General features: G+C 39.1%; 2 protein-coding genes across 2 annotated transcripts in view; one reads left to right on the top strand and one right to left on the bottom strand.

Moving 5' to 3' along the window:
* The window catches only part of LOC107733478 (uncharacterized), a 6,120-nt gene extending 3,778 nt beyond the window's left edge, over positions 1-2,342 (bottom strand). The window contains exon 1 of the mRNA XM_016545110.1: positions 1,232-2,342. Within this exon, the coding sequence (XP_016400596.1) occupies positions 1,232-2,286 (1,055 nt within the window). The 5' untranslated portion in view covers positions 2,287-2,342. The remainder of the gene's footprint in view (positions 1-1,231) is intronic.
* Positions 2,343-5,059: 2,717 nt separating this feature from the next.
* LOC107733520 (gastrotropin-like) lies at positions 5,060-7,412 on the top strand. Its single transcript, XM_016545173.1, has 4 exons — positions 5,060-5,162; positions 6,035-6,210; positions 7,152-7,241; positions 7,324-7,412. Exons 1-4 carry the CDS (start codon positions 5,096-5,098, stop codon positions 7,384-7,386), a joined length of 396 nt encoding a protein of 131 aa, XP_016400659.1. The 5' UTR covers positions 5,060-5,095; the 3' UTR covers positions 7,387-7,412.
* The last annotated feature ends 4,124 nt before the right edge of the window (positions 7,413-11,536 follow it).

Below are 11,536 nucleotides of genomic sequence, written 5' to 3'. Positions count from 1 at the left end.
TTTTTTTTTTAATTATGTTTGATTGGGTTCTTAAAACACTAATGTGAATATAATGTGGACTTAAGACACTATCACAACTAAAAAGAAAGTTTAAATAGTTTATCTATTTACTTGCATGTCATGTGACCATCACTGATCTCACCTCAGAAAACTGGAAACATGCAAATGTGTCATTGAATTATTGAAATATTAACTTGAAATCTCAGAGCATTTTTCAAGTAAATATTTATCGCTTAAGGGGTTCGGCGGATTAAAAAGTTTGAGAATCCCTGGTCTGTGTCATTGGTGTCAGGCTAAAGATGATGGGCATCTTTGGAATATGCCCACAGCATCATTTCAATCCTGGAATGACTGATTAGTGCTTACTTATGATTTTATGGTTTATCAGCATTGAGACATTTCTCTAAGTGTCCAGGTGATCATTTCCAGGTGATGTAATCACTTCCGAACAATGATGCCACACAGGTTCTTCAGGACACATTCCCTATACAGCAACTTCACAAGAATGTTTCATGTTGACTTATCTCAAGTGAGAATTGAATTGAGACTGGAGATCCCACTATAAATTGGGCTCTGCTATGATTCATCCCTGACAACCAGAGAAATGTGTGAACGAGGGTGTTGAGACAGACAAACTGTGGGAGCAATTTGTAGGGTGTTAATCACCAGCATAACACTGTTTTCCGGTTATTATGATCATGAATACATAGTAGTTATATGGGTGACATGAAAATTTAAGTAGTGACAGCAGTGTCCTGTAATGACAGACTTCAATGTTTTTGTTTATTCTTGTGTAATGTAATTTTTATGACCTGGATTACTTTGTGTAAATAGTGACATGCAACAGATTAAATTTGCAGTTTATTAAAATGTTATTTAAAAAAAAAATTAAAAGAGGGTGGCCGGTCACACACCAACCAAAATAAGTATTTTCCCTTGTACAATATAATACAATACAGCTTTTATATACATAATTAATTTAGGAAAATAAAACGAGTAAAACAATAAAATAGAAGAGACAAAAACAGTCACATTAATGGCTTAATTTTAATAAAGAATAAAGCTATAATCTACACTATAGTGAAAGTTTATACCATGAACTAAACTATTATTTCTAAACCAATATGTAATGGTGAAGATGCTGTTTATCTTTCTGACAGCCACGAAAGCAAACTTTGGGAAGTATGCTGGATGTACAGCTGCAATTTCTTTGCACAAGTACCGTATTTACCTTTTCGAAAGGTCCATGAGTACCCCAGAGAAGATCTTCTCGCCCAAGCGAAACGACACCACGAGCGCATCGTCAATGATGTGATCCAGCGTGACTCGAACCTCGGAGCCGAGCATCAGGCGCTCAACGGCGCCGGGCTCCGCCGGACACAGAACCGGGTCTTTCGTCTCCGCCGACTCCCTGTCCGGTTCGCTGAGGTCCGTTTTGAAGCTCTGCTGATGAAGAGGATGCGAGCGCACTTCCTCCGCCTCTGCTGCTGACATGAGCGACTGATCCACCTCCGCTGGAAGTTCGGAAGAGTCCTTACTGGAAACAGTAGAAAAGTCACTCATGCTGCTCTGACCCACCGATTCTCCCAGCGAGGTCTCTTCCGCAGCGGACAGGGAGTCCAGGTGATCTGAGGGGTGCGGGATGTCATGGAAAGCATCCTCGTGAGTTTTGAGTTCCGACCCGGGAGCATCGGATGCGGGTTCGGGATCCGGCTGCGTAAAGCCTATGAGTTCACACTCCAGATCGGTAGGATGGCTTGACGCGGAATTGGAGTCGTATTCGACAGCCAGAGACAGTCCAGTTTTGGGCTCCGACGGAACCTGAGCGGGAAGGGAATGCAAGAAGACCACAGAGGGCTGGGAGTCTGAGATGGAGCTGGGGAGCAGAAGGCAGGGGCTGGATTCGAGAGCACTGACCTCGTTTGCAGCCTCCACCTTCGGCGAGAAGGATTCCTCATAATCTGTGCACATGTAGTCCATAAGCACGGGCTGCTCGGCTGTGCCCAGACGGCCCCAGGACCCACCCGTGTCGGTGCGCTCTCCGTCCGCATGGGCAGCGAGGGCTTTTCCCGCGGCTTGAAGGTCCGGCCTTCTGATTTCCATTTGGACCTGGCTGCATTCCTGAACTGCATCCACATCCTCGGATCGGTGACAAAGCTCAATTTCCGGGACGGAGGGGGCCTCTAGGTCGACCACATGTTCTCCTGGCTCGGGTTCGTAGTCCACCCCGTCCCCCGCTGTTGTTGATGCCGCAGCAGCTCCTGGCTCCGCAGCCACGGCCGCCATTTTCTTTCCGCTTTGCAACTACTACTTGGCCCTGTCCTCCTGATAAGATAAGAGCCCGCCCACTTACAACTACTGGCACTTCCCATTGGCCGCTTCAACATGCGGTTTTCATTGGTTGGCTTATGTTCTTGCCGTTCAAGGAAATCCCTTGAAACGCTATTGTGATTGGCTTCTATTACGTCAATATACTTTATTATGAAGATACAACTTTGGCGCCACCAGGGGCGATGTTGAGTTGTATATTTACGTCAGGGTTTGTTGGTGTGGTCCATTTTTTATCTTCTTAAACGTTGTTATTGCAAACTAGTGTTGTCATTGTTAACTAAATCTTGAAATTAAAGTTGAAATTAAATTAAATAAAATATAGATATTAAACAGAAACGAAAATGAGAAATGTTGATTTTGCAACTAAGTGATTTTTTTTAAGTTGAATTACTACACATAATAAAAAAACTAATACAAATGTACTAAAACGTAAACTAAAATTAAAATGAAAACCGAAATTACAAAAATAAAAACTATTTCAAAATATGAATACTATAATAGTATTCCCTCAATGTCACAATGTCATCTGGGTGAAACACTCTGCAAATTTGGGTTTTATATTCACATTTTTATAAATGTGTTTTATTCAGAATGGTTCATAGAGTAATGAACTATGAACCATTTGGTTAATGGATAATTTCACTTGTAAAATGTAGCTAGGCTATTTAATGAGCTAAAGGGTGGTAGGCTATTGATTCATAATATTTTAATGTGCGCCAATGCCATCTAGCTTTCAGAAGTCTTTTGCATATTTGATAAGCTCATCTTAATCAGCGTCTACATGTCATTGTATAGTCAATGACCTACTGATCATCAGTGCACTGACCTTTCACCTTTCCTCTTGTCTGATGATACTTCCTCTTATTCTGTGAAGAGAAAGCTCAGCTGTCAGGAGTCGCTACAGTGAATGAACTCCTCTAAAGAGGACTTGATTTGGATTTCTCTGAAAATGAAAGTACATCTTGCACATTTTCTGTATATTTTAAGCTTTCAGGTCTGAAGAACAGTTAAACGAAATGGTAAATGTTCTGATTTCATGAAGAAACTGCAGGCAATCAAGATTTCTTTGCAAAAGTAATTTGTCACCATATAATGTTTCAACATGACACATTTATTGCCAAACCGAGAGACATTTGAAAAAGAATGGTGGTATTATAAAAGTTTATGTTTCACTATGTGGTTTTCATTCATTAAACTTTTCTTTTGGAGACTATATTGTGAAGGACACAGTTTAACGAGTGTTTTGCAATCATACCATATAATGTAAGTGAATATGCTCTTCAGGTTGTGTCATTTAGTAAGCAGGGGTTTACCAGTCTATTTGCTAATATAGCAGCTTTCCTAATCCATTCAATAGAGTGCAATAAATTTTTTTTTTGAAACTGCAGTTAATGCAAAATCATTTTTACATTGTATTATGCTGTTGTAGCTACATATTCACAACAAAAGTGAAGAAAAAATCTTCCTCGCAGCACTATCCCATGATAGACCCAAACTTCACTGATAATAATATCTCATCATCAAATGACCTTTTGATGCTTCAGAAGTGCCTGTTCCCACTGTTCCCCAAGAATCAATGTGTGCTTTCAGAGGTGAGAGATGGTTGCAGCTAGCTCTGGAAGTGAAAAAGAGAGCTCATCCTGTTCTGATCCTGCTTTTATCTCTCTTCAGCTCATCATTCTGCTAGATTTGTGTGTCGTAGAGATCTTTGAAGCTGAAATTTATCTGTAAATCTCAACGTAAGACTTGAGAAAAAAATGAAAATGTAAGGCCAAGGGGAAGGGAGGTGATGCAATGAAAGCTGTATTCTATGAGAAACTAGCAGAGGTTTATGTGCTGAAGGGTGTGGGCCTAAACTTACAGACAGACAGTTTTTAATCGATTAATTTTAAGAATACTCCAGACAAAAATGAAAATTCTTACATCATTTACTCTCACCCTCATGTGGTTCCAAACCTGTATGGCTTTCTACTTCTGCAGAAACACAAAAGAAGAGATTTTAAAGAACATTGGGAATCAGACATCACTGGAGCCCTTTGACTTCCACTCAAAATATCTTCGATGTTCCACAGAAGAAAGTAGAATTTTCCGAAATCTCATTTTTTGGTAGAAAATTCAAAGTAAAGAATAGCATATACTGTTTTTTTCCCTCTTAGTTGAGTTTTTTAGATGTATGAAAGATTTGTGTGGGTATGAATCACTATCTACTGGAACATATAGTTCAGTCTGACATAAAGTGCTTGCTATCCTTTCAAAAGCAAGGTCAAGGCAGATGGCCTTCAGTACTGCCAAGCTTCAGGCTCGACAGCTGTAATCTAAAACCTGGTTTGTAGCTGGTTCATTACAAGAGATAGTCTGCTGCACAAATGGGAGATATTGCTATATTGCTCCCATTAATCGGCTGTTTGTCGTGAATATTGACCATATAGATGGCAAGTGCTATTTCCATTATATCCAATGTTGTGTCACTGTACACACTGTATTGGAAAAGATTTTAAGCATGCATGATTATCCTTCATTGCCCATGTACGGTACATCATTGCTACCCAGGTAAGCCGTACGGTCATGCACTTGATGACTTGTGCTTTTGTGAGGCCATCGTAAAAGTTTATGGCTTGGTTATGGTGATGGTGTGCCCATAATGTCATGAAAAAAGAGGCAGAGTTGAAGATCGGTAGGGAATATAAGAGCAGGAAACTTCACCCATCAGTACTTCAGTTCTCAGCTTGCACTTCCTCTCTGCTCAACAATCAACGCCCAAACCATGGCTTTCAACGGAAAGTGGGAAACCGAATCTCAGGATGGATATGAAGAGTTCTGCAAACTGATTGGTAAGCTGCAACTTTTCAAACAACTGATTTTTGCTCTGTTGATGGTGGAAAGCCACACTCTTAAAAATAAAAGTTCTTCATTTAACACTTATGGTTCCATGAAGCACATTTAACATCCACAAAACCTTTCCACTGCACAAAAGGTTCTTTACAGAAAAAAAAAGGTTCTCTAGAATATCAAAATGTTCTTCACACAAAGAAAAAAAAACTTTATTTTTAAGAGTGCAGTGGAAGAGTTTGTAATTCAAACGTGAAAAGATGGATTTATGAATTGCTATAACTTGAGAATTTCTGGCTGCACTTCCATGCACTTAAACCCAGGTTGCTCTAGTTTAGACTGTCCTTGTACTATAAATTGCTTTGGACAAGAAAATGTTGTCCTACATGTTCTGGTGTGTTTGCATCTCATTTGCAAGCACGTCTTAAGAACCAAAAAAAATCTATGAATATAAACATTTCTATAAATTATTAAAATGTTCCTCACACTGAAAAAAAAAGTTCAATGAAAGCCCAATATGGTTTTTCTATGGCATCGCTGCAAAAAAAATCCCCATTTGGAATCTTTATTTTTAAGAGGACACATTTCAATATACTCTACTGGTAAAATTATGGAATAATAAAGATTTTTGAATGTTTCTGAAACAATTCTCTTAATGGCAGCATTTATTTGATCAAACGCAAAGTAAAAACAGTTATATTGTGAAATATCATTACATTTTAAAATAATTTCTTTCTATTTTGATACATTTTAAAATGTAATTTACTCCTGTGATGGCACAACCAAATTGTAAGCAGCCATTACTCCAGTCTTTAGTGCCACATGATCCTTTAGAAATCATTCTAATATGCTGATTCGGTCCCGTACACCTCAGGTATCCCTGATGATGTCATCTCAAAGGGCCGTGACTTCAAGCTTGTGACAGAGGTCATCCAGAACGGAGATGATTTCACATGGATCCAGTACTACCCAAATAACCATGTTGTGACCAACAAGTTCATCGTTGGCAAAGAGAGTGACATGGAGACTGTTGGAGGGAAGAAATTTAAGGTAGGACCTCATAACTTTCATGAGAGATCAGACTGAAGCTACTATGACTTCAGTGAGATTCTTAAAGGGGTCATCGGATGCAAAATTCACTTTACAAGTTGTTTGCACATAAATGTGTTGAAAGTGTGTGTACACATCCACCCTATAATGATAAAAATCCACCCAGTGTTTATTTATTTATTTTTTAAATCCCTATTTTAAAATCCCCTTTCTCAAATCAGGCTGTTCTGAGATTCTTGTCAGAATGACATAGTTCTGTACAGGCCCCTCCCACGATGTTGATTGACAAGGCCGTTTTACCTTAGACCCGCCCTGAGTGAGCTGTCATCAGTCCGCCATTGTGTCGACTCCGGTGCAGGGGAAGACAAGAATGTCTCCGATTAAGATTGAGGTGTTTTGTTGTTGGATGTAAGAATGAATATAGCAGTCGTCATTTATTCCCGACATCTGAGCCGCTGAAGACGCAGAGGATTAACTTACTTTCGTTTCTGAAGGGAATGAGCCGATCCCGATCTGCCTAAATGCGTCTATGTTCGCGCGAATCATTCGTGATCCAGCTTCACCTACAGAATAAGTGAGTATAAGGGTTTTTTATGAATCTTTGCAAATCGCCTTTCCTAATAATGTGCTAGTTAGCCAGTTTTGCCGCTGAAGTTTACAGTCTGCTCGTCACCCCACGGAAGAGAGGGGCGGGGTCAGCAGAGCTCATTAGCATTTAAAGCAACATGGACTAGAATGGCTTGCTTGAAAAGAGCTGATTTGACAGGATAAAAAAAAGGTGTTTTTTACACTACCATTGAGAAATTTTAACCAAAGTATGTTATAGACTTTTGATTAAAACCCTAAAGAATCATATCAACTTGTGGAAAATGGGCATCCGATGACCCCTTTAAAGGCTAGTATGCAAGTGATGAGAACTCACACTTGCATATCCTCACTAGGGCATAGTCTCCATGGAAGGGGGCAAGCTGGCCATAAGTTTCCCCAAGTACCACCACACATCTGAGATCAGCGGTGGAAAGCTGGTGGAGGTGAGATATCATGATATTTGACTTTGTGAAATGAGTTTCAATGCTTGTACAGTAGCTAAAGTGCTTTTGCTTTGCTTTACAGACCTCCACAGCCACTTGTGCTAGTGGTCCAGTTGTTTTTGTACGTACAAGCAAGAAGATCTAACTGCATTATTGAGATAAATGACCCTGTTCTGCTCTGACCTCTCATTTACTTGAATAAAGTGTACGAGCTCAACTGACTAATGTCTCCTGATCTTTCTACTTCATCCTGCTAATGCATAAAGTGATTCAATGATGAAATCAGCATCCAGTAATGTCACATTATAAAGAGATAAAATATCTAATCAAATTAGAATGATTGCTGGCTGCCTGACCACCACTGGAGGGCAGTCCACACTTCAATCCTGCATGTACCCTGCAGGCCAGTCTCTAACAAAGACAAAAGCATTCTTTAAAAAACAAAACAAAAAAACACATGATAACAAAGAAAGCAGGTGGAGGCTTGATTTATCAAGGTACCTTTTTAAGATTAAGGTATTCTTAAGCAACAAATAAATGAACATTACAAGTAAATAACATAAAATACTGAGGACAATACTAATAGTACATGGAGAGTGGATGGGTACTTGGTTTTTCAAGGCAAGTTTTTAAAGGTTTTTAAAGATTAAGACATTTTTAACAAATAAAATAAAAATACTGAGGGCAACAGTAATACATAAAGGAGGTGTGGCCTGGTTTAAGATATTCTTAAGCAATATACAATAAAATACTGAGGGCAACACTAATATAGATTGAAGGTGAGTTCAATATTCTTAAGAAATAAATAAAAAAAATATTGAGGGTAATACTTTAAAACTTTAAATATGGGGCTTGGTTTTAAGGCATTTTTAAGATTTAAACTTCAATAAATAAATAAAATATTTAAAAAGAATTATAATAAAATAATATAAATAATTTATAAATAAAATTTATTCACTACAAAATTTAATCATTAACTGGCCAAAACACTGTTAATCCTAAATCTCACTGTATATATATAAACAAACTAAATATCCATTTGAAGATTCAGCATGAAAAAAATAAAAAATAAAATAAAAAAAACAGTCGAGGGCACGCTTCAGTTTAGAGGTACCCCCTTCCTGGTAATTAAGTAAAAAGGTGCCAGCCCCTCCCCCTGCCTTGCTTTGCAAACAAAGGTTGTGAAACTGATCCATTACCCAACTGCCCCTTTGCCAGCTCTCAACCCCCCCTCGTCCGATTCCTTGTCTCTTCATCATCACACCAACTCAGACATGTGGCCCACCTCCCAGGGCCTGCCCATGTACCCCCCACCAGGCTCCAGCACAAAGGGAGACCCCTCTCTCTGTCTGCTATCCACCCAATCTCTTTAATTAAACAGATAAAACCCCTAATCCGCAGCAAGCTCCACCCTATCGGGAATTCATTCTTTACATTTTAAATGGATACTCCACCTGAAAAAAAAATTTATTTAGGCCATACCAGACTTTTTTTTTCCAGATGAACACAAATGAAGATTTTAAGAAAAATAATGACTCCATATAATAGTGTCGATGCCTAAAAAACGGACATGACAGGAATCCAATGACCGCGGTTGATGAATCAATCAAGTCTTCTGAAGCAAGATGATAGATGTATAAGAAATGCTGGTAATTAAGTAAAAAGGTGCCAGCCCCTCCCCCTGCCTTGCTTTGCAAACAAAGGTTGTGAAAATGATCCATTACCCAACTGCCCCTTTGCCAGCTCTCAACCCCCCCTCGTCCGATTCCTTGTCTCTTCATCATCACACCAACTCAGACATGTGGCCCACCTCCCAGGGCCTGCCCATGTACCCCCCAGCAGGCTCCAGCACAAAGGGAGACCCCTCTCTCTGTCTGCTATCCACCCAATCTCTTTAATTAAACAGATAAAAGCCCTAATCCGCAGCAAGCTCCACCCTATCGGGAATTCATTCTTTACATTTTAAATGGATACTCCACCTGAAAAAAAAATGTATTTAGACCATACCAGACTTTTTTTTCCCAGATGAACACAAATGAAGATTTTAAGAAAAATAATGACTCCATATAATAGTGTCGATGCCTAAAAAACGGACATGACAGGAATCCAATGACCACGGTTGATGAATCAATCAAGTCTTCTGAAGCAAGATGATAGATGTATAAGAAATGCTAATATTTAAACATTTTTTTTAAACTATGGCTTCTCGCAACTGTCATACTCCTAAACCAATTTTACAGCCTATAAAATCATATGGCCTCCTAAAAGAACAGAGTTATATGAGGCTCCTCAAGACAAGAAAGGTTTTTCAAGGTCATTAAAGGGATAGCTCACCCAAAAATGAAAATTGTGTCATTTACTCACCCTTGTGTCATTACAAACCTGTAAGACTTGCATTGTTCTTCTTAACAAAGACAGAAATATTTTGAAGAACGTTGAAACCCAATAGTTTTCGTTCATTGACTTCAACTGTACTCCATACAATGGAAGTAAAAGGGAACTTGAAACCGTTAAAAATATGTTAAGTCTTCAAAATATCTTCTTTTGTAAAGAAGACCGGTATGGGAGCTAGTAAAAGATCATTTTCATTTCTGGGTGACTATCCCTTTAAGGTCTAACACGTTAACCCAGCTAAATCATGGCTGTCTCTATTAGTTTTAAAGGGGTCATATGATGCTTTTTTAAAGATCATTATTTTGTGTATTTGGTGTAACAGAATATGTTGACATGCTTTAATGTTCAAAAAACACATTGCTGCTTCAACACTAACTGCGGTTACTGAGACCACGCCTTCTTTCTTTGCGTGCACATTTGGGCGGCATTATGCTAATATTTCCACATAGTGAGGTAGATATGTGGGGGCGTGTTAGAACGAGCCGTTTTAGGGGGGCATGGTAGTCTTAACTTTGATAAAGAATATCTCTTTGGTTTTGAGACTTTAGTCTTTGCAACTTCAGGGATCTTATCTATGCACAATCAGCTTGTAACACTCCAAAGAGAAAGGAAAACTTGAAAAATCGCATCATATGACCCCTTTAAGGACTGTATGCAACTACCAACTCAGTTAGTCCAAAAACAGTTATAACCCCCATAGTCATAAAGAAGATCCGTCCCTTCCAATTCTTCTTCTGTGTCTTTTGCACGACACAGATGTTTCCTTAAAACACCCACTTACAGAAAAATCACATTTTGTCCATCACACCAAAACTACTGTAGCTATTGTCGGCTGTTCTTTGAGCCCAAGAGCTTTTATCTGTGAAATGATCAGTGCTGCTCAGTTGGATGCGCTTTATTTGTTTAGTGGTGTTTAGTGACAGGAAGAACCACCATGTGGGGCAGGAATCTCCCCCATTGTCTTCAGTCCAGCGCGTTACATGCAGGGAGGAAGGAGGAGGGCAGTGGTATTTGGGGTGGAGCCAAACACGACCCCCCCCCAAAGACCTTTTCATGCGCAATGAGTCCACACATTCATATGAAACAACTCGCCCCGAGCCATGCAAATCCAGCGTCTATTCAAAATGTATGATTCACACATGAACGAAACATTTACCAAGCTTTTGTGCTTTTTCCATTTTATTTTCGGGGGTTTTATCCAATTTACACCTGCTATCCCCTTCCCTACCCAAATACAGGCTTTTAAATAAACCCATAAGATCATTGAATGAGCAGAATCAATGTTCTCTAGTCTACTAAATGTCTAGAGATTCAGGAGACATTGGTTGCAATGTGCAACATTTTCTTGGTGGAAAAATAAATCACTGCATGTAAGCAGTAATAGCGTGTTAAAACAAACCAAACCAACGAAAAACTAATTCTACATTGTAAAAAAGTAGTGGTACAAAAAAAATATACAGTCTAAAAAGTAAACTAATGATTACATATTGCACACACAGAGGCTTCAACAAGAGAATGACTTGAAATATCAAACAGTGCGTGTCTGTTACAGTGAACACAGTTCTCTACCTATACAAAACACGGGACTTCAACAACTACAACAAAACCTGCGTTCTGGGTGAAAAAGCACTTGAATGTTCTGACCGATCGAGAAGAAACATAAAACGAAAAGTCGAGCCCTGCAGAATCAGCACGTAAATGGCAATATACTGAGGTAGTTCAAAGTTCAGGACTATAGGAGAAAGATTTTGATCCAAAGTCCAGTAAAGTGGTTGAAAAAGCTTCTCATTCAGCAGGACGTAAAGCAGACACTTTGGTCTCAAGGCCAGTCAACATAAAGGAATTCATTGTGTAGTCTAAGAACCCTCTGAACAACAAAAAAGGACAATAACAAAAGGAAA

The sequence above is a fragment of the Sinocyclocheilus rhinocerous genome, unplaced genomic scaffold (genome assembly GCF_001515625.1).
Source record: "Sinocyclocheilus rhinocerous isolate Xijiao unplaced genomic scaffold, SAMN03320098_v1.1 scaffold69, whole genome shotgun sequence".
Lineage (NCBI taxonomy): Eukaryota > Metazoa > Chordata > Actinopteri > Cypriniformes > Cyprinidae > Sinocyclocheilus > Sinocyclocheilus rhinocerous.
The sequence above is the reverse complement of the archived record's forward strand: the minus strand, read 5'-3'. Positions and strand labels throughout refer to the sequence as shown.

Coding starts and splice junctions, on each gene's coding strand:
- LOC107733520 (XM_016545173.1), top strand. CDS start 5,096: ATGGCTTTCAACGGAAAGTGGGAAACCGAATCTCAGGATGGATATGAA. Junction 5,163..6,034: donor AGAGTTCTGCAAACTGATTG/GTAAGCTGCAAC, acceptor CGTACACCTCAG/GTATCCCTGATGATGTCATC. Junction 7,242..7,323: donor GCGGTGGAAAGCTGGTGGAG/GTGAGATATCAT, acceptor TTTGCTTTACAG/ACCTCCACAGCCACTTGTGC.